Source organism: Lemur catta, chromosome 4 (assembly GCF_020740605.2).
Source record: "Lemur catta isolate mLemCat1 chromosome 4, mLemCat1.pri, whole genome shotgun sequence".
NCBI classification, from domain to species: domain Eukaryota; kingdom Metazoa; phylum Chordata; class Mammalia; order Primates; family Lemuridae; genus Lemur; species Lemur catta.
The window spans coordinates 23,792,922-23,819,661 of NC_059131.1; the positions used below are offsets into that span (position 1 = coordinate 23,792,922).

Consider the following 26,740-nt stretch of genomic DNA (forward strand, 5'->3'; position numbering starts at 1 on the left):
TCCCAAGAGATATTTGTACACCTCACATTCTGAATAAGAAAGAAATTGAGTATTACTCCTTCTAGAAATAGAATCTGTTTTATTATGATTGAAAAAAGTATATGACACTTTGATGGAATTCTCCTGAGATATCCTTTTACTAGATTCCTCCTAGAAGGATCTGGCTTATATCCCTGTTCCTTTCACTGTTTTCTCTATTTAATTTTGAATCGTTGACTCTTTAGGCTTTAAGGTGGTTTACCCCTTCTTTTCCTGATAAATATTTTTAATTAATTAATTATTCTTAAATATAAGCAGTTGCTCTCCATTTACCCCTTCCTTCAGCCCCTGGCAACTACCAATCTGCATTCTATCTCTATTCTGGATATTTCATATGAATAGAATTGTACAATATAATACGTTTTGTGTTTGTCATCTTTTATTTAGCATAATGTTTTCAAGGTTTATCCTGGTAGCATGTATCAGTACTTCATTTCTTCTTACCGCTGAATAATATTCCATTGTATTTGTTTATCCATGAATCCATTGGTGGTAAGCATATGGGCTATTTCCACCTTTCAGCCGTTTTGAATAGAGCTACTATGAACATGCCTGTGTATTTGTTTTAGTACCAGTTTTTATTTCTTTTGGGTATATATATGTATATATATATACCCAAAATATTACTGGATCACATTGTAAATCTATGCTCAATTTTTTGAGGAACCAGCAAATTGTTTTTCATAGTAGCTGAACCATTTTATATTCCTAGTGATATAAATGTTTTTGAAGGTAAATAAAACTAAATAGTAATAAATTTTTATCTTTTGTTTTTATAAGCCACAAGTATCAAGCTCTCATAACCCTACATCAACAGAAGAACAACAGCTATATTGGGCCAAAGGGACTGGCTTTGGAACAGGCTCTACAGCTTCTGGGTGGGATGTGGAACAAGCCTTAACTAAACAAAGGCTGGAAGAGGAACATGTTACCTGTCTTCTGCAGGTATATTTGTAAAGTTGATATTGTCAGTGGTAATAGTAAATTATGTTTTGTATAAATAGTGATTTTTAAATATTAATGACTGATCCAACTCATCCTCAGCTACTCTTATGCCCACTTGTGCTCCCTGTTCTCAATACATTGTAAGATACCACTGGACAAAGATTGCTCTTCGCTGCTTGTAACTCTGTATTTCTTCCCTCTCGATTAGCTTCTTCACTGAGAGGAAATGGCAAGGATGAAATTGTCCAATCACTGGAAGATATACCATATATACCTTCTTCCAGTCATCTCAACATATTGTATCTGGACTCTTTTATTTAAAAAATGATTATCTATTTATAAACATTTTTGTTTCTCAGGTTGTTTTGTGAAGTTTCTAGAATGAGACAAATGGCACTAATATAAAAACTCTGTATACCACAGAAGTGAGGAGAGATGCTTAACAGAAAGTTTACCTTTAGTTCCTGCATCAACCAATTGAAGTTGGACAAGTCCTTGAGCGTTATCTTCTGTAATTCTAGCATGATAATGCTCATTCTGGTATGAAGTTCTAATCTTGGCTGGACGTGGTGGCTCATGCCTGTAATCTCAGCACTTTGGGAGGCTGAGGCTGGGGGGTCACCACTTGAGGTCAGGAGTTCGAAACCAGTCTGAACAACATAGCAAGACCTCATGTCTACAAAAAAATTAAAAAATGACCAGGGGTGTTGGCATGTGCCTGTATTCCCAGCTATTTGGGAGACTGAGACAGAAGGATTGCTTGAAACCAGGAGTTTGAGGTTGCAGTGAGCTGTGATTGCTGCACTATGTTCCAGCCTGGGTGACCCTGTCTCAAAAACAGAGAAAAAAAAGTTCTAAGGTTCTATTACCCTCAAGCTATGAATCAAATTTATACAATAAAATATTATTGTAAATAATATTAGAGTTGCTACTGAGTTTTTAAGTTCATGTCCTTAGATGGATTGTTTTTGTATGTCTAGTCATACACAGTGCACCATCCTTTGTAAGCAACACTCTTGGGCAAAACTGATCCTTGTCTTTTGAAAATTTAAGCAAAGTCTTATTTTCAAAACATAGTGTGAGACATTGATTAAATATTTAATAGTAAATATATACTCTTAATATTCAGATTGAATGTCTAACATAAAATATAGGCTCTTAAAGTATGTGAAACTAGAATCTAATTTAACTTCAACTATTTTTATTTTTAGGTTCTTGCCAGTTACATAAATCCTATGAGTGGTGTGGTAAATGGAGATGCGCAGTCATCTCATGAGAGTAGAGGACAGAACAGTAATGCCCTTCCTTCAGTACTTTTAGAGCTCCTTAGTCAGTCCTGCCTCATCCCAGCTATGTCATCTTACCTACGAAATGATTCAGGTAAATAATTAGTCCTTTGAAGTATCTTTGTGGATGAATATTTTTGTTGACTTACTTTATCATTATTAGTTTAAATAATAAGGTTTAACTAAACTACTCCATGGATTTCTTTAAAATTATTCTGAAAATATTTAGTTATTTTGGTGCCCTTGATTCAATATCATCATTTGTTTTAGAACACAGAATAAAAGTTTTCATCATTCTTTTGTATTCTGTGAAAATGTATATGTATATTTTTAATATCCTATAAATGAAAATTATAGGACAAAAGCTAACAGCATCGTGATGACAATATTCTGATCTGTATATGGTTGGACTTCTATATGTTTTTAATGTTTTTGTCAAACACTATAAAATTGCAGACAATTATAATTTTTGAGGAAAGGCAGGTAATAAATCATTCAGGTCCAAATGTACTTGATAATAAAAGGATTAATATTTAAAAATTGCATGATGAAAGTACTGTGGATACTTACTTTGCCAATATGCAACTTATTGATTGAAACTAGTTTATTATTTCATTGGTTGTAAAGTTATCACCCAGAAAATATGTTCTTTTCCCAATAGAAAGTTACATGTTTTCTTTAGAGACTCTGAAATATATAAGTATTGCCAAGAAAAACAAGCAGTTATCATCTACTTCTTTTTGCCAGGAACTTTAGGTTTATTTTTTATTATTTCATCTGGCTGTTACTCTTATCCTTATCTCTGCCTTTATTTATATTCTTACTCATGAAAATAATTAGTTATGCATTTCATTAATTTGTTAAGAATAGGTAAAGAAATTAGTCAGAATGAATCTTGAAGTAGGCTGGTGGTTAGTAGCAGCTAAGTTGCACAGTTGGATGGTTGGAAAACGTCTTCATATTTGAAAAGCAATTATTGCCCATATTCCCCACTATTATGGATATTACTGTGCTTCAGAGACACACCATCTCCCAGTCTTTCTCAAACTCCTTCATCAAAGTATTGGGGTGATTAATTTTTAAGTTGATTTTTTTTTTATTTGGATTGACCTGTTAGGTATACATCAGATTGGTCTTTTAAAAAAAGCATATGTCAAATGCAAAATGTACTTTTTGATTAAGTAAAATATTTAAGACTGTGTGAAATTTAGATTATATAGAACAATAGAATAGGGTGAGATAGGTTTCTCTTTTTCTCATTTCCTCATCATTAAAATACTTCCACCTACGACCTACCCCCAAATTTTAAATTTCTCTTTTGTTCTGAAATTCACCATTGTATAACACTGAACTTTTATCTTTATGGTTCAGGGTTAAAAGGGGAATCCAGTATTATTATTTATGTAATATTTAAAATAATCCCCATTCATGCAAATGCACTTTCTGGGAAGGTGTATATGTTAATAAATAAGCTGTGATTTTTGGTAACCTGATGGAATTGCAGAGACTTAGATATTATTTCTTGCAACTGGTTTATTTATTTTTAGTGGTTATATATTCAGTCAACCAATAAATACAAGAAGTACAACTTAGTGTATCCCACAGCTTTTGTTAGTTATATTTAATCAACCAGTGGATATTAGAAGTACAGCTATTAGCATATGAGGTTTCCCAAGATTTTTTACAAAGCTATAAAAAGGACCTCATACTTGAGAAGACTGGGAACCAATGCCTGACCACATGGCTGCAATCTGTAAATTAAGTAAATGCCTCCCCCCCTTTTCGGAACTATGCTATCTTTCATCATGGAATATTGTAACTCTCTATTTGCAAACAGCTTTTTGGAGAGGAGGACAGTCCCTTGGACTGTTAGACTGAGGATCTCAAAACTGTTGCAAAGCAGTTAAATACAGTAAAACCTAGATGGGTAAATATGATTGTACTCAGATGCATGTCTTTTTCTCAGGCTTTGTAGTCTCTTTAGAACTATTTTAGAAATTTAATGTGACAGATCAGAGTTTGATCTTTCCTTTTTGACTCACTATTTTGCTGGAAAAAAGGAATTTCTTTGCCCAAACTTTAGATGTGCTTTAATCTGGTACCTTGTTTTTTAAGTGGCATTTTAAAATCCAAATTATCTAGCCAGAGTCTTCTTTAAACTTGGTAAAATTACTATTTTGGAGAATTAAAACTCCATTTTCCAAATTTGTCATTTATCTAATACTATTTTTGGCAATTTGGGGGTTGGGGTAGATTACAGGATCCATTCCAGAATCTTTTTGACTTTATTTAGTTGTCAAGTCTATTTATTCTCCTGTAATCTGGAACAATTCCAGTCCTTCTTTGTCTTTCATAATGATGTTTTAACAGAATACAAACCATCTATTTTTTTAGAATATTCTACAAGTTGGTTTTTAAGTGTGAGAACAGAGCCAGTAATTTTACTTGAGGCATTATATTCAAAGGATGGTTTGCCCACATTTCTAACAGGTGTTATACAAAAACACAAACCTAGTGTATTAGACTCTTTTGAGATCCATGGTAAAATAATACACATTCCCTTTCCATTACATATTTTTAAATGATTGGTAAGGAAGATAAGAAAATATAGAAACTATTTATATTTTGTGCCTTTCTTTCAGTTCAAAGATTGGTCTACCATTAACCTTTAACTTTCAAATGTGCTTTCCTACCATCACCCCACCCTCCTTTTGCCCTTCTTTTCTAGCTCCATAGCTCCATCCAAGTATAGGTTAGATGCTTGAAGCTTTGAAGTGTTTTTTTGAGACAAGATCTTGCTCTGTTGCCTGGGGTAGAGTGCAGTGGCATTATTGTAGCTCAGTGCAGCCTTCAACTCCTAGGCTCAAGTAATCCTCCTGCCTCAGCTTCCTCAGTAGTCAGGACTACAGGCAGGCACCACTATGCCTGGCAAATTTTTTTATTTTTATTTTTTTTGGAGCCAGGATCTTGCTATTGCCAGGCTGGTCTCGAACTCCTGGGCTCAAGTAATCCTCTCGCCTTGGCCTCCCAAAGTGCTGGGGTTACAGACAGGAGCCACTGTGTGTGGCCAGCTTTGTAATCTTTAAACTTTTCTTCTTAATGACTGTTAAAGGAATGGTAGGAACACAAGAGTCTACTCCTTATTTGAATAAAACCTTCAAGTTCTCATATTAGAGAGCTGACTATGTAGCTTGGTGAAATCAATTTTATTTTGACAGAAGTTTAAAAATTGGCCTAAACATTTTAAATGATAATTCTATACTGGCTTTAGGGATCAATAATAATTTCACATAAAATTAGTCTTCACATTTAGCTCTGAACATTCTTGCATCAGAGGTAAAAAGAGAATATTTTCAGTTGCAAAAATATTACCATAATAGAGGGAACATACAAGTTCCTTAGGGGAAAGGTTCTGTACCTGAAACACGGGTCCTATTTTCCAGAGATAGGCATTGATTACATTTAGTGATTTAATCATTGAGTATATTTAGTCACTACATAATTCTCTAACAACCTTTTTACTTATATAATAATGGCTATGCCATTATTTAACCAGTTTATTTTTAGATTATTGCTTTTATTTGTAAAACTTCAAATAATTAAATGCTTTTAAGAACATTTGTATATCTAGAGCTTTATACAGATTTGATATTGTTAGGACAAATTCCTGATATTTCATCATTTGTGAATTCACTGTTTCTAGCAGAAATTTTAATGACTTACTAGTAGCTTAGATACTATAACCTTTTCCTACGTTAGCTTCTTTTTGTAGGCCTGAAAATGGGTGCAAAGGAAAATTTAGAAGCCTGTTATATGTAAATCAAAGGAGGCTTTTTAAAAGTGTTTGGCATCAGAGCAGCAATATGAATCTTTGTACTTAAGGTAAATTAATCAGATTATCAAAGATTAGCAGCATGGTCCCAGTTACTTAAAATATTAATACATTAGTAAGTTTGATGCTTTTTAATAATAGTTTTTTTAAAAAACTAATTAAAACAATCTGTTAGTACTCTTGATGGGTTTTGCACTTTGGATAAATGTGAAATCAAAACAAAAACCAAAAAAAAAAAATGTGAAATCAGTAATGTGACTCTGTTGTCCAAATACATGTAACAAACTAGTAATTTTTAAAATATAATTTTTTTGGACTTTTCTTCAAGGGACTTCATTGAGTAAGGTAAGTCAGTAATTAAGTTGGGCCTGGTGCAGTGGTTCATGCCTGTAATCCTAGCACTTTGGGAGGCCAAGGCAGGAGGATTGCTTGAGGTCAGGAGTTCAAGACCAGACTAAGCAAGAGCGAGACTCCCATCTCTGCAAAAAAATAGAAAAATTAGCCAGGTATGGTGGTGCACACATCCTAGTCCCAGCTGCTTGGGAGGCTGAGGCAGGAGGATTGCTTGAGCCCAGGAGTTTAAAGTTGCAGTGAGCTATGATGATGTTGGTGCACTCAGGCTGGGGTGACAGAGCATGATCCTGTCTCAAAAAAGGAAAAAATGTTGGTATAAAAAATAGTGTAGAGAAAAACAATCAGATCATAAATTTGAAGCCACAGCTTCAAGGTAGGTAGCTGAAATAAATGAGTGAATTATAAATTTCTATTAGAATATTTTATCTCCAGTATCATTCTTAAAAAGTGATAAAAATCCCATAAAGAGAGAAAGTAGTTATTTTCATGAGGGATTTCTTAGGTAGATAGGGCAATCTTCATATAAAGTATGTATTCATTTTAATTCCTCTCTCAACATTTTGACTTCCACTTGTCATATCCATAGTATTTCAGAAGCTGGATTTGTAGGCCAAGGATCATTATACTGTTTAGTAAGCCTGCAGTTACCTCACTGGCCACTAGAAGGTGCTCCTGTCTCATTCTTGGAAATATTTAGTAATAATATTTGAATATTAAAGTTAAGAGGCAGAATGTTACTTTAGAGCCCCTCACCTCATCTCACTCCCATTTTGAAAGATGGCATATTTCTTTTTTCAGAAAACAGCACACTAGGTCTCATCCCACAGTAAATTACTTACCATTAACTTAATGGGGTATAATAAAAATCCATAAACTGTTACAAATTTTTACCTTTTTAGTGGTGGTTTCATAGTGAGGAGATGAATACACTTTCACAGTAGAAAGGGAAATTAGAGTTATCCTAGTTAATCCCTGGCAATTTACAGATTAGGACAGAACAAATGAAAAAATGAAATCTAGAGAAATTTATTTAGTTTCCCGAGTTTAATTGTTTAGCAGTAACATGGTAATTATTAGTCATGGTACTTATTAAACTTATTTTCAAATTGAAAATCAAGATATAAGTGGATTCTGTCAGTGTGAAAAGGAAAAATAAATAAATTCACATTTATCCATATGTTAGAGGAAGGTAAAAATGAGAAAGCAAGCACGGGACTTTTTTATTGGGAAAATTATAAAGTATCTACTAATTTGGTGGCTTGTCTTCACTAAATGATAATTTATTTTCTAGGATTAAATTTTTTTCATTTTCCTAATATTGATTTGGCAGTTCCATAACCAGCCATAGTGCACAAAAACCCATTAGTGCAAGCTTTGATATACAATCTTATTTTCTTCACGCTGTATTTTGTGTGTTCGAAGCTATTATTATTACATGTTACCTTCAGATACATTCCTTAAAAAGTCAGTATTTAAGTTTAATTTTGTGAGTTGACTATTTGGGAGTAAAATCAATGTTGTTATGACAAATGTCTTATGACCACATTTGTTAAATCCAAAAGTTATTACTTAATGTGCTTCAGAGTAAGTGTGCAGTTGGAAGCCTGGTCATCTTGCTAGGTTTCAGAGCACCAAATTAAGGAGGACCTATTGTTTGAGGGTTCAGAAATTATATTAGTGCTATTACATGAGAAGATAAGGTTTGATACCAATAGAAAATATGTAATTTTGTTATTTATTAAAATAGTTATTTTTCTTATTTTGTTGGTACACGTTGCCTCAGAAACAAATAATTAAAAATTATTGAGCTGTCGTAGCACACAGTACTTAACTGCTTATCCTTATTTATAGTTTTCATAGTAATAGTTCATTTGAAACTGTAGAATTATGACATACCATTTCTTTGTACTTTTTAAAATAAAAAGTCTGTCAGAAATGGGTGGAAATTATAAAAGATTCTTCTATTAAGTAGAGTAACATACCACTTTACTTTTGTCCCAAACTGTGTTATGATATGGCTCTAGGTTTTTTGTTGTTTTTTTTTTTAGTATTAGCTGGGCATTTCAAATAAAATTTGAAACACTTGCTTATATTTAATGTATTTGTTTCTGTATATGGTTTGCTAACAAGATGCTGTCAGGGCCTATATGCTATTTCATTCTTAGTAAGAGAGTGCAGAGTGCCAAAATTTTGAGCATGTTAATGGCCATTCAGAGTGTCTAGAATGTAAGTGCTCAGCAACAAATGTTAGTTCTTTTTATTTAGAATTTTCATATTTGTCAAGAGCATCCTACGTGGACTTATCTTTAGTATAGATCACTCTATCTGTTAAATAATTATGACTGGTAAATTTTATAAGGGTAGGAGAAATTGCTGAAATTAAAATTTAGATAGGTTTTCAGTTGCTTTGATTTGTACAGATTTGTAAGGATAAATTATTACTTACCATCTCAGACATGTCAGTGATACGGTCCTTGATTACCCAAAGTAGAGTAATCCTTTCTTTACTATTAGTTGGCAGTGTGCCTAATGCTTTAATTGTCACCTCACATTGTAGTCCAGTTGCAGTATAAACTTTCTTAATCAGATTCTTCCTACCTACCAGATTGACCGTAACAACTTGTACCCTCTTAAGAGTTAGTTGTGTTTCCAAATTTATTTATGGCAGTTGTTTTTCTATTATGTAAGTAAATATTATGCAAACTAGATGTTTTTATGGTCAATCATAGAATACTTTTTTAAAGAAAAAGACCCTATAAAAAGGACAGTGACAAAAACAATTAGGTTTACCTGAGAAACTATAAAAGGTTGCCTCTTTTTTCTTTTCTTTCCTTTCTTTTTTTTGTTCAGTAGAATACCCTTCCAGCTGGATAGAGCAAGTTGGCTCTGACTTGTATAAAAAATATTCATACTTTGAACTTCTGCCAGAACTCTTTGACTCTTTGATGTGGGTTTCCTTGTATATAATTCTCCTGGGCCATATCTAGGGTTGACATGAATCCCTGAAGCAGACTTTTGGCTAATGGTTTGAGAGGTATATAAATTCAATAAATTCAGTAATGGAAAAATCAAAAGGGAAATGAGAAATTGTGTATAAATCATTAAATACAAAAATGGTCAGTATCAAAGTGTTTGTATAAAACTACTCATTGATGTTTCCCCTACAGCATCTACATATTATGAAATTATTAACGTAGTTCTGCAGTAAAACAGCTATGTAATGAACAAATATTATTGATGACTTTAGCTCACTTAAAATATCCTTCCAGTAGGCTCATTTACAAGGATCTTAATTTCCAGTGTTTTGTTTTTTAGATGTGTAGTATCAGAGAACATTTTGGTTTGTTTATTGAGTTGCATTTAAGTGAGTACTTAAGATTATTCTAGTTGGAAAAATTCTGTCTCTATTACTTTACTATACTCAGTGTTTATTTCAGGCTTTTTTTCTAAAAAGTGTATTTTGTTCAAGTAGAATTTCTATAATTGTTGATCTGCCAGAGGAGAAAGTTAGAATTTTGGAGTAGGGAGAATTATAGCTATAATTACCTTTATCAGTACTAAAAATTGAATTACCCTTTGAATAAGTTGACTGGGCAAATACATTTGTTACATGATTATCTTATTAGTGATACACACATTAACGATGTTACTTGTAGGGACACTGATTGCAAATAAATTTGAATTTAGTTTTAGTATTCAGTTATTTTAAAGGGTTATAATTTACAGAAGCATGATACAAGGATCTCTGAATACTTCATTTCAATAGGGTGATTAGTATGTATATTTCAAGTTATGGTGCAGAGTAAGAATGGATAGATTCTTGAATTGAAAATTAAATATTTGAATAATGAATTTATTGAATTTTCACATTAGTTTATGAATCCTTGAAATTAATATGCCCTAAACAAATAGTATTATTTTATTAGATTGAGTTGAGGTCTTTGTACTTAGATGAGCCTCTCCTCTTATTTTATATTACTGAAGTTTATCAGAGAAATAGTCAACACTTGAAACAAGAAAGTTAACTTTCCTATGTAGTCTTATAATTGCTTAACTATCAAAAAATCATGATAAAGCCTGTATTTCTTCTGAGATATTAAATATAATTAGAAAGAAGGACAATTTTGAAAATATTCAGTGTTTATTAATGCTGTAAAAATTTATTTTCCTAAAGATTTTCTTAGTCTTCTTTCTTCCACTAACTAAATTTCCCTTGTCTATATTTAAGTAGATTATTAGGGGCTAAGGAAAACTTAAATCTAAATGCAGTTTGATTGTAATTAATGTATATTTAATGTGTACTCTTAGAAAAATGTCTGTGGCATTGTTGCTTTTGTGTCTTATATATTTTACCAGATCTTATATGTTTAGGGGGCAGTAAATCTTTATTGTCTATATTCATTGCTTTGTTCTCCTTGTTTTTTTTCCTATGAAAAGTTAAATTTAGCCTACTTTCCTTGTTATAATTTGATTTGTTAAGCTGGAAGCATTTTATAGTCACCCGGGAATGTGTGTCATAATCTTCTGCAAATGTGCCTTTAAAGGGTAGTCTTAGAAATCATTCTCACTAGAGCGGGATTTGCCTCATATGCCATCCCCTGAAAGCGACCTTCAGAGTGTGGTGTAGATATACAAGAAAACAGTCACCAAGAGGTTGAGGTACTGTTCCAATTACACCTAACGTGTTCAAGATAGATTCTTCTTTCTCTTCTTGTCTATAATGATGTACCCATTTTCCCAGAAAAATGTCTTCATCTAGAGAAAAAAGAAAGTGATTATGAAACAAATCCCTAGGAGAAGAAGCTTTGAACTATATAGAGAGCTAATAATTACGTTTATTACACTTTCTGCGTTTCTTGCTTAATTTTTCAGTGTACAGTTCTGCTTTAGTCTGTTAACATGCTGGAAGATGATAGAAATGAGTGAATTTTAATAGAATTTAAAATCTAGGCTGGGTGCGGTGGCTCACGCCTGTAATCCTAGCACTCTGGGAGGCTGAGGAGGGAGGATTGCTCGAGGTCAGGAGTTCGAGACCAGCCTGAGCAAGAGCGAGAGGCTGTCTCTACTAAAAATAGAAAGAAATTAGCTGGACGACTAAAAATCTATATAGAAAAAATTAGCTGGGCATGGTGGCACATGCCTGTACTCCCTGGTACTCGGGAATTTGAGGCAGAAGGATTGCTTGAGCCCAGGAGTTTGAGGTTGCCATGAGCTGGGCTGACGCCACGGCACTGTATCCTGGGCAACAGAGCTAGACTCTGTCTCAAAAAACCAAAAAAAGAAAAAAAAAACTATTGCCATTTTAACAGTTAGACAAAATAATAGAAAATATAATGAAACAGTACATGTTGGACTCTGCCATTTATATATTATATTCTATATTTAGTAGCTACAAATAAATATATTTAAATTTTTTTCCATATGCATCTAGCTAGGCATACATGTTTAATGTGAACTGCTTTTTATGTTTGATTATCATTTACACATAAACATAGGATTTCCTTTTTTTTTTAACAGCTGTATTGAGGTATGATTGGTATACCAAAAAAACTGCACATATTTAATGTATACAGTTTGATGAGTTTGTAGCATAGACTTCTTTTTAAAGCAGCCTTTTTTGAGGGGGTTGGGCAGGATGAGGATTTAACAAATTCTTTTCCTTTGATGATTTGTGATAATTGCATCATTAGTTTTAGAATATTCCAACATTGAAATTAATTGTTTTGCCAATATTTTGAAAAAACATTAAAATAATAGTTGTTTATCTCTTCTTGATAAAATATTTATTTCCTCAGATTAAATACTACTGTGTACTTTAGTTTAAAATAATGGAGTTACTGATTATTGGTTTTAAAATGATTAAAAAGGAAATATTTGTTACCTCACATCGTTATCAGGAATAAAGTGTTATCAGATATGCTGCTTTAGTCCATAATATTGATGAATGAAACTTTTCTCTTCATGGAGAGCTTCTGTTCACATTCAGAAAAAAAAGATAACAAAACCCGGGCAAGCTTCATGTTGAAGATAGCAGATGTTTTCAGTAGCTCCTGAAGGGCTGGGTAATCCATGGTAAATTTCACTATAACCATTTGGTTATAAGTTGATAGCCTCTGTGAGTAATGAGTCACACTACAAATAGGTTCTATTTTTGTCTTAGAATACTTTCAGCCTTTTATATATTGCTGAATTACGTCTCACAAAAATGCTAATGTTTATGGTTATTTCTCATGAATTTCCTATCTGATGAAATTTTACACTGTTTCTTTCCCGCCATTTGAAGAATCTTTTCCCCTTTAAAATGTGGTAGTTCCAAATGCAGAAAATGAGAATTTTATCTAGTACTAGTTACTGCTTTAAAAATGAGAAAATTTTGTTTATTGGCATAATATAGTAATGTCACATATCTGCATCTGTAGCTGCTGCTGATAATTACAGGGTATTCTTCAAGCCTTCAGTAATTCAGCAACAAGGCACATCTGAGGGTTGGAAGGATAGTGACTTTACTTGTGTAGTAGTAAATTGTAACGCTGATTAAGTATGCACTTGGCACTTGCTGGGTCAAGGAGCTTGCAAGCTCCACTTGCAGACGTAGCGTTGCGTAATAGCATGTTGTGCCTCTACTCTGACAGGCAGGCACATTTAATCTTGTAATAACAACTAAAGTGTTTTGTGATGAAGCTCTTCATGGCAAAAATAGGATTAAAGAATTCAAGACTGAAATGGTTGGTATGTTGTTTTGTACTGTAACAGGCAGGCTTTCATTAAGGATTTATTACGTTTTCTACTGCTGTCCACTGAGCACTATACACGTTAATTAAAAGTGCATATCTAAGGCAGAGCATAAATTAGCTATTCCTTAGTTTTACAGATTTCTCTCTTTGGGGTTATTCAGAATCTTTTAAAAACAACAACACTAATGATCTATAATTAAACATAAATAACTGTGTTCCAGGTTTCAGACATAGCATAGTTTTGCTAGGTGCATTCATATCTTGTAGAATTTGACTTAAAGATGAGCACACTTTGTGTAATTCTAAAAAAAAAATGCAGACATACAAAAACTTGGTATTTTTAGCTTAAAATGCAGAAACTTGATATTTTGAAATATTTTAAGAAGTGGCACAGTTCTTTGTGAAACAAACACACTATTTTATTTCTCACACTATGTGGACTATTCCTAGTCTCCTTGACTAGTGCTTATTACCCTATTTCCATGACTTTGTCTCCATCCTCATATGAAAAGAGTGTCTTCTGCTGTTTCTATAATGTAAGATTCCCAGTTGATCCCTTCCACTGCCAACTCAGCAGAATAACATAGATACCAATAAAATAAAAGGAAATTCCATGTTTCGTTTAATTTAGAACAACTGCTTTATTTTCTCTATGCCCACACACTTACATGTGAGCCTTACCAATAACATAAACAGTCAATTAACACATATTTTATATATTATACGTATTTTATACTATATTCTTACAATAAAGTAAGCTAGAGAAAAGAAAATGTTATTAAGAAAATCATAAGAAAGACAAAATATATTTACTGTTCTTTGAGTGGAAGTGGATCATCATAAAGGTCTTCATCCTTGTCATCTTCATGTTGAGTAGGCTGAGGAGGAAGAGGAACAGGAGGGGGTCAGTCTTGCTGTCTCAGAGGTAGCAGAGGTGGAAGAAAATCTGCTTATAAGTGGACCCATGCAGTTAAAACCCAGGTTAAGGGTCAACTGTAATCTTAGGATCCAGGTAAAAGCTACATTGCTGTGGACTTACTTTTATGTTGCGTGTATTCTCATTTTGTGCTTTTTCCCCTCCTCCTTATAGTTCTGGACATGGCAAGACATGTGCCACTCTATCGGGCTCTGCTGGAATTGCTCCGGGCCATTGCTTCTTGTACATCCATGGTGCCCCTGTTGTTGCCTCTTTCTACAGAGAATGGTGAAGAGGAAGAAGAACAATCAGAGTGCCAAACTTCTGTTGGTACATTATTAGCCAAAATGAAGACCTGTGTTGATACCTACACCAACCGTTTAAGGTACGATACTACGTTCATTTCTGTTGAGTTGCCCAAATTGTTTTTTAAATAGCTCTGTGGTTTTTGTTTTTAATCATGCATGCCATTTAAACACACACGTACACACTCTCACACACACACACACACACACACACACACCACACAAGCAATATATAAACATACAAAGGAAAAGTATCTACCCAAATCCTATGCTTAGAAACATTGATTCGCAATGACTTATCAGACAACTCCCTATGTGATCTTATAGCTTTAGGTATTAAGTTTTTCTTAAATGCTGTCACCTTGTATCTATTAGATAAATGAATGCTAGTTTCACTCAATACTGATGTCAGAGGCATCTTTCAGTATTGATAAAGACATATCACTGACATTGTTCTTAATATTTGTAATTCCTTGTTATGTATAGATGCTATATTTTAGCCACTTATTAGTAGATTTTAGGTAATTTTCAGTTTCTCATAACCTTATCTATACATCTTTTGGGGCTTATAGAAATCTCTGGAGGGTAGAATGTTAGAAGCGGAATTGCTGGGTTTATGGATTACTCCTGTTTCATTTTAATATATGATTCATGCTATAGCCTTTCTTAGAAGTCAAAGGATTCAGTAATTGATTTGTTGGAATTGTAATAAAGTTGAATGCTTTAAAATTATTTTTAGTTTTTTAATAACTTAGTAGATTCAGAAGATGAGCGCTGTTATCAAAAACTTTTAAAAAATAGCCTAGAAAACCTTTCCTTTCTCTTAGCAGAATCTCTTCAGTGGTTGCCACTTTCCTTAAAGATGATCTAATTCTGATTTTTAAGGCCAGTGGAGGTTTATTCCTTTGTCAATAGCCTTTTGAGTCAATGTTTTTTACCATCTTTGTGCTATATTTGCTTTGCTTGTTCTCACTTATTTTTTAAGAACCTATAACTTAAGAAACAGTATAGGTCAAAGGATGGCAGAGAATTGGTTACTGAAAGATTAGTTTTTGTCAATCTTTACTAGAGGGAAAAATCAATTTATCAGATAATCTTGACTTTGTTGGCTTAATATATTGTCATTATTATTTTAAAAACTAATAGATCACTGCCAAGCAGTGAGAATCATAGATTAGGGAAGAGATTTTTAAAAAATCCAGTTGGTAGAGATAAAAAAAAAGCTGTAGGTTCATACTACTCTGTTACTAGGGAAGGAAAATGTAACGGTATATTTTCTTTGATAGTATGACATTTTTTCTGTTGCAGAGAACGAAATAATTTGTATTTGGTCTCATCCCTTGTGGCCCCTCAAAATCTTTAAGACTGATAACCTAGGAAGCCAGTGTAATTATGTAAGAATAGTGCAGTATCATAATTGAACTGAACATCTCATTGTCTAACTGAGCGAGCATCTCCTTGAGAAACATCTAACAGAATGTCCTATATTCCCTGCTCTGGCCATCTACTCCCTTACACTAAACATGTAGTTTTTGAAAAATCAATTACTATAATATATACCAAGCTTTGAAATTGCCCGTGTGTCTTTTTAGGGGGAATCTTGCCCTGCATTTCTGTGCCTTATATTGTATTTCTGTGTTTTAAGATGACTGTTAGGTTATAACTAAACACTGAAAATTTATAAAACCTTGAATGATTTTTTTACTCAGGAGTATTTATTTTCTTTTTTAGAGGAAAAATTCTGTAATGATTTGGAATGTTATAATTACATCCTTGATTAAAAACACTCCATATTTTTAGTGTTATAAATTAAAATCAGGCTGGGTGCAGTGGCTCACGCTTGTAATTCTGGCACTCTGGGAGGCCGAGGCAGGAGGATCCCTTGAGCTCAGGAGTTGGAGACTAGCCTGAGCAAGAGTGAGACCCTGTCTCTACTAAAAATAGAAAAAATTAGCTGGGCGTGGTGGCATGTGCCTTTAGTCCCAGCTACTAGGGAGGCTGAGGCAGGAGGATGGCTTGAGCCCAGGAGTTTGAGGTTGCTTTGAGCTAGGCTGACGTCACAGCACTCTAGCCCGGGCAACAGAACGAGACTCTGTCTCAGAAGAAAAAAATGTAAAATAAGAAAATGTTTCTTTAAACTGTATATATCCTTTTGCTATAATTTCTACAGGGTGTCCCAAAGTCTCCATACAAAGGAAAAATATTATAAAGTTGTGTAATGAATATTTTGTAAATAAAGGTACATTTACCTACAATTTCCCGTTTTCCCTGTGTATGGTAACTGTGGGACACCCTGTATTGGATCCTATAAAAATAGAGTTATAGAGTATTGAATTCTGAGTTAAGTATAGCTGATAATTGCTTTTTGCATTGAATGGAATTTGGGCACTGTAGTACCTCTTTGATGCATTTGCTTTTCTTAAACTATATTTCTTATTCACTGTATAATTTTTTGAAAAAGAAATCTTGATTTTTACACAAAATATATTAATTTCACTATGAAAATTTAATTTCAGATAGAGGATAACTAACTTTCAATCAATTGGAGCTCTTTATTTTTCTGTTTGATTACCTAGAAAAAATTACTCTTCAAATTCTTTCCTTCTTACATCAATTAAAAACAGTACTTCAGACTTACAAATTATGTACCAACAAAACACGCTTGTCAAGATCATAATGACTGTTCACAAAGCTCATTTCATTTAGGTGGTTTTATCTTTACAAGTGACCCTGTAACTATTTTTAGTAACTTCATTTTACTGATAAAGAAACCCTACTGTGTTCATACTTGTCATCTTCATGTTGAGTGGGCTGAGGAAGAAGAGGAACAGGAAGGGGTCGGTGTTTTTCATTACAACTTGAATATGTTTCTTAGTTGAGACCTCTTGTGATATCTGTTATACTCTGCATCCACTGTTAGAAAAGGAAACCAGTGAGGACATGTTATTACATCCCTACTTTCCTTTCAAGGTTTGGCACATTGAAATTTAATTTTCAGCTTCACAGGGAAAGTAAAATCTTTTCTTTTCCAGCCTGTCAAGACTTAGGATGTATTTCTTTTCATTATAATAGAACTCTAATAAAGTGAACAAAATCGTACAGCTTCTTAGAGAGCTTATACCCACAGAAATTAGCCTTAGTTCAATTTTAACACTGTCTCAAACAAAAATCAAAGCTTCCTTCTCTCCTCACCCTAGTCTGCCTCATCCTCAACTGTATTTCACAAATATCCTAGAATATTCTAAGACAGTCATCAAGGAAAATATGTTGTTTACGTAGCACTTTTAGGATATATTTTAGAGCATTATGAGGATTTGGATTTATGACTTTTAAAATAATGTGTACCACACACTAGGAAAATTTTCACAATTATTTTTGTTTTTGCTCTGTAACAAATCTAAGGATGAATAATGTGCATGTATTTGGTAAACATTTTGGTTTTTTTTTAAGTAAGACAGAGCAAGTAATAGTTAGCTGATTATTTATATATAACTTATTGCCTTTTTTCTTTGTTAACTTATTTCTCTTTTGTCATTTTTTTTAACCAAGCATATACAAAAGGCATTTTCTTCAAATGAAATTTTATTGTATTTAACTTTTTGGTTATCTTATATAAAGAAATCACCTATTGACTGTATGTACACTCTGCAGATTTCTAGGTAATGATTGTGGTTACATATGATTTGCATTGGAATTATTTGTTTTTGTATGTTATATTTAGAATTTTTATCTTCCTTTAGGGGGATGAGAGAAATAAAAGAAAATGTTTTTGGCCAAATACAGAGAGGAAATTTACTATTACTAGCGGGAATAACCTAATTGAGATTATTCTATCTCAAAGTTGATCTTGCTTTTTGATGTGATGATTCAAAGTCTGCAGGAGATTCTGCAGTTTAGTGTGTCCCCAAGCCTGAAGCCTTTTATAAGAGGAGATAGAAAGATATCATTAAGAAATTGGAAAGCAGATCCTTTACCTTAACATTTATCTTATTTGTGAGTAAGAAATTCGTGATCATATTGAGATAGGTGAGATCTGGCCTGGTCATAAGAGCATCACTGATTCATTCATTAACAGATGTTTATTGAATGTTAATGGGTGCATAACAGGAAAATTGGATCCTCTTTCTAAGGGGCTGACATATAAATGGGAGAAACATTAGGTCATTAAACATGAAATGTCCGATTTTGAATCAAAACTGTCGTTTATTATATCTCAAACAAGAAGCAGTACATACAATTCATCAAACTGTGGGCACAGTTTTGGCATCTTAACAGTAGCTTGTTTATGCCAGCAGCAAACAGGCCTGGAGAATGAGTAGTGAGGAAATTGCAAAAGGCGTTTTCCACGGCTTGTTGAGAATTCAGTATTTTTCTTTGTAAGAAGTGGTCCAAAGCCTGGAAGAAGTGGTAGTCAGTTGGTGCGGGGTCTGGTGAATACGGTGAATGACAGGGTTTCCAAGTCCAGCTTCTATAGTTTGAGAGCAACATGTGGTCAAGCATTGTCTTGCGAAAGGATTGGCCTGTCTCTGTTGACCAATCTTGGCTGCTTAATCACAAGCATCCTTATCACTTATCTATTGTAATCTAAAAGAAAGCTCATATGATAAAGCAATTTTTGTAATCTGACCGAATAAGTCAAATACTTTTCATGATTGAAAACTGAAGGAAATTTTTCTTGGTAGATCCCCTCTACATTTGTGAGGAAGAACTGCTAAATCTTATACCACCTGGGCTGTTGTTTAGAGTTTTTCTTTAGATCAACTAACTTTTTTTTAAACTAGGATTTCTCAAGCTTTTATTTAAAGAGGAAACTACAAATTACCACTGTATCAGAAAAGCCAGTATCATTTGCCATAATAGAAGAAATTATAAAATTGTATTAACTATTTATTGTGTTTACTTATTTATCCTAGGAATATATAGCCCATGTACACAAAGAAGCATAATCAGGAGTAATCATTCCCATTTTGTTTGTAAAATAAAAAATTGTAAAAATAAAATGCATGTCCATCTGTAGGGGATTGTTTAACCCATAGTATGTTTGTATATTTAAAATTATGTAGCAATGGAAAAGAATAAAGGAGAGTTCTTGGATATATCATTGAATTTTGAAAAGGAGGCTGATAAGCACAGTATGATGCAATTATTTACCTTTTTTTTATAATTTAATTATTATAGAGTAAATCTGACCTTTTTCCTTTTGGTGTAAACTTCTATGAATTTTAATACATGTTTATATTCATGTAATCACAGTGACAACAGGACATATCACAGTTTTATCACTCTAAAAAAAATCTCCCCTATGCTACCTGACAATCACTAATACATTTTCCATCACTATAGTTTTGACTTTTCTGATAATGTAAAAAAAAAAAAAGCAAAAAACTAAAATAGAAATAGTCTCTGATACAAGACATGCTCTCTATTTTAAAAAGGAAGATTTAGCAAATGCTAAAGAATTAACAAAGGCTTACTGAGACCTTTCCTTTCATAGAGCTTTCTCACTGTGTGATCCAGTTATTTAATACCATATCTAACTACCACTTAACATTTTACTTCACTTTAGGAAACACTATATATTGTAAGATATATCCTCAAATCCCTAAAAGTAAAGGCATTTGCAGATATAAACTAACAAAATGGAAAAAGAAGAAAGGGAAAGATGTTCATTACCTTTGCTATCTTAGTCCTTTCTTCCATTTTTTTCTGTGCTTGATTGGGAGAAACTGAAGTTAGCAGAGAGCCAAACTAGCCTTGATTTTGTTTTTAAATATGGCTACAGTTTAGAGTGGTGGTGTGTTTCTCATCATCACCTTTAGAGTTATACAAAGTAGCTTGATTTTTAACTTAACATGCTTTTCTTCGTCTTTATTTTTTGCTTTCCTGCTCACAATGATGCCCATTGTCCTCATTTGGCCCTCTGTCTAGCTGACATACCTTCTAATCCAGGTCTGTGCTGCTGCTCTAGGATTTTGCCCTTTTCCTTTAAGATAAATCTCTTATTATAATAATGTACATAATTATTTTATTATCATGTACATAAAGAAGGAAATGACCCTCCAACCTTTCAAGGGGGCACTTGTATCTCAATAAAAGGTAACCCAAGTAATTCTTAGATGAAGGAATATCTTGCATGAGGAGATGTATTATTGGGTTGTCTTCTACATCATGCTTCCTTTTAAGTGATCTGCTGGGGAGTATACTAGATAGAATTAATATTGCAGCCATTTTACTGAACTTCCCTATACATCCAAACACTTTAGTAAGAATGACTGAATTTGAGTTGGCACAACACCATGGGAATTCTTTTTATGCCCTGTAGTTCTCTAATTACAGAATTTACAGTTACTGTTAAAGACAGTAATATGTGAGATACATAATTATGTATATCTATAAATGTACACACATGTATCTGAAAAATATCCTTTGAATTTTCACTTTTAAAATAATGGACTTTAAGGCATATTTCAAATTTCCCTCATACCTTAATAAAATGATTATCCCTTACGGTTTGGTGACTAATAATTATAGTACTCTGATGGTATTAATATTTCATGTAAACCGGAGCACTACTTGAAGAATTCGTATACTTTTAGTTTATATATTTCATGTTTCCTGACTTACCTGGTAATTTAACCTGTTGATACTGCAAGGTGGCAGCTGGGAGAGATCATTGTGATTTAGTCTGTCTTTTGAAAGTTGACAATTCCTTAGGCGGTTGTTGAATATTTACTGTACAAATTGTATTAAGAGCTTTTCAAAGATAATAATTTAATATTCTTTGATTCATGAATCTGTGTTTCTACAATCTTCTACCTGTCCTAACACCTCCTTTCATGATTCTCAATTTGTAGGCCTGGTGAGGTGGCTCACACCTATAATCCCAGCACTTTAGCAGGCCAAGAAGAGAGGATTATTAGAGGGCAGGACTTTGGGGCAACATAGTGAGACCTTGCCCCTCTCTCTCTCTCTCTCTCTCTCTCTCTCTCTCTCTCTCTATATATATATATATATATATATATATATATATACACACACACACACACACATATATATATATACACACACACACATATATATGTATATATATACACACAGACACACACATATATATATGAATTATATACAGGAATTATATGTATATGAAAAAAATTAGCTGGGCATGGTGGCATACATCTGTAGTCCAAGCTACTGAGGAGGCGGAGGTGGGAAGATTGCTTGAGCCCAGGAGTTAGAGGTTGCTGTGAGCTATGATCATACCACTATACTCTAGCTTGGGCAACAGAGCGAGACCCTGTCTCTTTTTAAAAAAAACGATTCACAATTTGTAATAACTACATAGTGTTAAGTGTAAAAGTTAACATAGACAAACTGATTAATACTGCTGTTGGCTGGTTATTAGTAAGCATTTGAATTCAAACGATTCAGCGATAATACTCTTTCTGGAGACACAAAGTTAGACAAGTGCATTACTTCAAAATAGAGAATTTTACTTTCAACACTTTGCCTTTTTCAACTAAGTTAAAGATCAATAATTCTCAGGATTTTCTTTTTTTTTCTTTTTGTTTTTTTTTAAACTTTTTATTTATGGCTCTCTTTAAATTTTTTTTTTATTTCAGCATATTACAGGGGTACAAGTGTTTAGGTTATGTATATTGCCTTTGCCCCTCCTCAGTCAGAGCTTCAAGTGTATCCATCCCCCATCAGGATTTCCTTCAGAAATTTAAAGTTTTTAAGAATATATATGGCATGTTTCATATATTAGCTTCATAGCATTTTGAAACTGTACCTTAATTGCACCTGTAAGGTTAAATGCAATGTAATTTTGTACTTAGGCCATTTTTCTACCGACATCTGTCACTTAAAACCTAAACAATAAAAAGTGGAGCATTTCAGGATGCTGTCATCAGGAAATTTTGTGATTTTTTTTTCTTGTTCAATGGAAATTTTAAAATAGTAGTTTGAACAAAAATGGAGAAATGGTAGATTAAACCGTAAATATTCATTCTGCTTAATTTTATTTGCCTGAATAATATTAAGTAATTCTTTATTTACTTTATTTCAGAGAGATTAAGAATCACCTCAGTAGTCACTTCGATAGAAAGATCAAAGCGGCTTCCAAATTAATAAAAAGCTCTTCTTATTTCCTCTGCCTGCCTGCTACTATATTAGGTGCTTAAGCAGAACAAAAACTTTTAGTATTCATCCACCAAGGACTTACACTCTAGGTGAATTCATTCCCTTGGCTAGTAGTGGTTGAAAACTTTTATTACTATAAATGTTTCATTTTTTTCAATGCCCTGAGGGTGGCCGTATTCAATCACTTTGTGATTGAAACCCTTTTCTTTCTTGCCTAATGCAGAAAAAATGTACCAGTTTCTCATTTATTTTATCCCCAGAGTCTTAGTTTTTGGCGTACTTCTTTAGTTTAATGACTTACTGATTTTTGTATGTAGTACTTTTGATGCTTAGACCTATAAACAGAGGGATGAAATAGTTCCCTCAAGGACAAAAGAGAAAAAGAGAGATCAGAAGTGACAGGCAAAGGATGTATGTCAGGTGTGAGTACTGTTACGCACATGCCAAAGACACACTGTGATAAGGTGTTTATTGGTGCACAAATTCAGTGCCACTACATCTGATTTCATGCCAATTATGAGGGTTCAAAATCTGGTGAAAATGAATTTTCATAATGTTGAGATTGGTGACTTAGAAAACAAAAGTATTTCCTGCATTCTTTTTGTTCTGCCAATTTAATTTTGATTAGTATAATATTTCTGTTCCAGCCTCTGTGCTTTTATTGATTTCCCTTCTTGTTTCTTGAGAATAAGCCAATCTACCTTAAATTGTGGGTAAGTTATAATAAATATATAGTTGCCTATAGTTATGTAAAATATATAAAGAGGTAATAATGTACCCTTAACTTTTGTGTAAGATTTACAGTGTTAGAATTGCTTATTTGTGTGTTATTTGTTTTTCTTGTTCTAGGTAGTAGGCAAGAAAGGATTTGTTACCTCTATTTGACAGAGAATGAAACGGTTGCTTAGAGTTTAACATTAAAAACTTACTAATAGGTAATAAAGCTGTGATTTGTCATTTAAGTCTCCTGATGCCTATCATGTTCATTATGGAAAACAGTATTTATGAAGAAAGACTGACCCATAGTCTAGACATTTCTATTTTCATTCGCCACTACTGCCTCCTACCCAAATAGTTCATTAATCACTTAGATTTCACAGTTGTATAATGGCTAAACTTAGGCCTTAACTGGTTCCTGAAAAACACTTTGATCAAATGCCACAATACAAAGTATTTTATTACTTACATAATTAAAAAAACACTCTTGTAATTCTAGCAGTCTGGGAGGCTGAGGCAGAAGGATTGCCTGATGCCAGGAGTTCGAGACCAGCTTGAGCAAGAGTGAGACCCCATCTCTACTAAAAATAGAAAAATTAGCCAGGCATTGTTGGAGGCTGAGGTAGTAGGATCACTTGAGCCCAGGAATTTGAGATTGCAGTGATGATGCCACTGTACTGTAGCCCAGGCAACAGAGTAAGACCCTGTCTCTAAAAAATAAAAATAAAAAATTACTCTTAAAAAATTATAAATTGACTTAGTATTTCTACCTGAGTAACATAACATACTTGTATAAATTGATCATTTTATTTATCAAATTGCATTGTATGAGCTTAATGTTTCAGGACAATCTCTACTACTTTATTTTCTTTTCTTAGACAAAATCTAAAGCAGTCTTCACGCTGAATTTGAAGTCTGTTACTAAGTAAGATTTAGTTTATAACAAATCTTTCTGAGCACATTACAATTAGTAACTTGTCCTTATTATCTATAAATTTTTAGAGCTATAAAGGACTCTTTTTGGGATTCAGGTAGTTCAGATCCTCTATTTTTATAAATGAGGAAAACAAAGTCCATAGAGATTGTGAATTGTTCTAGGTTCTCTGATGCTTAGTGGTAAACTGTGGTAAAAATTCATATTTCCTAATGTCTCAATCAAATATATTTATCTACCAAATTAAACTTCCAAAGAATAATTAGGTTTGTACATCTATGATTAATTCAAAATGGGAAGGTAGACTTGTTTCTGAGCTGGCTTTAGTATTTAGGATATATAAAAATTCTTTTTAAATGGTGACAATGGAATAAAATATTTTTATTAGAAAAAACAAATCTGCTTTTGATAATTTTAAAAGTACATACAATAATGTGGATTTTATAGCATTTTTATGATATTTTACTTTTACTCATCTTTTCATTCCCTGGAATAATTTGTCATATCTTAGGATAGGATATTAAAAGGCAGCATATTTCACTAGGTTTGTGTAGCATTCTAGTTATGCCTAAGTTACCAAAGTAAACTAGCTTCATTGTGCTTTGTTGTCTATCTAGTACGTGAGCAGGCAGCAACTTTATGAGGATTATGTGAGCTTTACCAATTTGATGGAATTTCTGCTCAATTATTGGCTAATTTAATTGAATTATAATAACCATTTTTTAAAAACTTAGTTATTGATGCATGTATTTTTTCCTCTGCTGTCTTTTCAAGCTGATTTTATATCCACTGGCATGGTTTAGGGTGGTGTGTTGGTGGTAAAATTGCTTTCTCTATGTTGCTAAAAGAGTCTCACCTTCCCCCCCCACCCCCAAGAAACAGTGATTTTCCATTTCCTGAATTTTATTGCTAACTTAGTATACCATATTTCTAATATCTTTAACTCCTCTGTCAGGCAGAAATTATTAAAGGGTTTTTACAGCAGTACTTGATATTCAAAGAGTGAGCAAATCACTCCCCTTGTTTATGACCGGTAATTGTTCAGCATTTATTTTAGACTATTAAGATAGAACTTGAAAGCAGTTCTCAGTTACCTCCGATAATAAAGGCATTTGTGGCATGGATAACATAATACTTTTAACTTGTACATATATATTGCTTTCACTTGAAATTAAATATTTTCTTCTAGTGTAAAAACTCATTCTGTTGCCCACAAAATAGTCATCCTGTAAAGATGTGACCCCTTCATCTTTTACATGCTGTTCCTGGTGGAATTCATCTCCTGCTGGTCATTTCAGCCTGCATTATCTCAAAATGAAGTCAAAGTTTATTTATTTTATTTTTATTATTTTTTATTTTTTGTGGCACCTGGGCTAGAATGCCATGGTGTCAGCCTAGCTCACAGCAACCTCAAACTTCTGGGCTCAGGCAATCCTCCTGCCTCAGCCATTTGAGTAGCTGGGACTACAGGCATCCAACACCACACCTGGCTAGTGTTTTCTATATTTAGTAGAGATGGGGTCTCGCTCTTGCTCAGGGCTAGGGCTCAGAGCTTGGGCTAGTTTTCAACTCCTGAGCTCAAGAGATCCTCCTGCCTCAGCCTTCCAGAGTGCTAGGATTATAGGCATGGGCCTCTGTACCCAGCCTTATTTTTTAAAACAATTTTTATAGACAGGGCCCTGCTCTGTCTCACAGGCTGTAGTCCAGTGGCTAATCATAGTTCACTGTAACCTTGAACTCCTGGGTGAAGTAACTTTTGTCCAGCCCCAGCCTCCCAATTATCTAGGACTATAGCCATGTGCTACGTTGCCTGGCTGATTTTTTCTTTTTAAATTTTTTTTGTAGAAACAAAGTCTCACTATGTTGCCTAGGCTGGTCTCAAACTCTGGCCTCAAGTGATCGTTCTGCCTTTACCTTCCAAAGTGCGGGAGTTATAGGCATAAGCCACTGTGCCTAGCCTGAAGTCAAAATTTAGCTATAGCAGTTCGGTTATACTTACGAATAAATGTGACACTTTATAGCTTCCTTGAAGCAGAAATAAAGTCAATTATTTTATATCTGATCATCTGTGGAGACTTTTCCTGCTGTATTCTAATAGGCAAATCATCATATTTTAGTATATTTTGGTATTTGATGCTTTCATTAGAAATTTGAGAGACTTGCTGATAACAATAGTCTGAATTGCTTGGGGACATAATACAAATGATTCTATGTTCAGTGTAAGCTGTTCTGAATATTGAACTTCTCTTTGAACAGCATTGAAGCAAGTATCCTTTGTTGCCATCTCAAAGTTTCTTCCTGGTGGAAAGTTGTTCATCATATTTTTAAGTAACTGAATTCTCTTGTAGAAATACCCTGACTTCCTTTTTATCTCCTAAGTGATGAAAGATTGGTTGACCTACTTCTTATAATGTATATATATATTTTTTATCAGACTGTCTTATTTTGACTCCTCTTAAGCTGGATCTTCTAGAGTTTCAGTCAGTTAGAAAAGAATTTGCAGCTCCAGACCTACTACTTTGGTTTCTGTTGGGAGAAC

At 33.4% G+C, this 26,740-nt stretch overlaps 1 protein-coding gene across 4 annotated transcripts in view; it reads left to right on the top strand.

The window, feature by feature from the left end:
* The window catches only part of BIRC6 (baculoviral IAP repeat containing 6), a 207,505-nt gene that overhangs the window by 151,648 nt on the left and 29,117 nt on the right, over nt 1-26,740 (top strand). For all 4 annotated transcript variants that reach the window (XR_006734659.1, XM_045549348.1, XM_045549350.1 and 1 more), the window contains 3 exons: nt 820-984; nt 2,196-2,364; nt 14,281-14,491. Coding sequence is in view for 3 of the 4 variants with exons in the window: in XM_045549348.1 (XP_045405304.1) it covers nt 820-984; nt 2,196-2,364; nt 14,281-14,491 (545 nt within the window). In the remaining variant the exon portion in view is untranslated. The remainder of the gene's footprint in view (nt 1-819; nt 985-2,195; nt 2,365-14,280; nt 14,492-26,740) is intronic.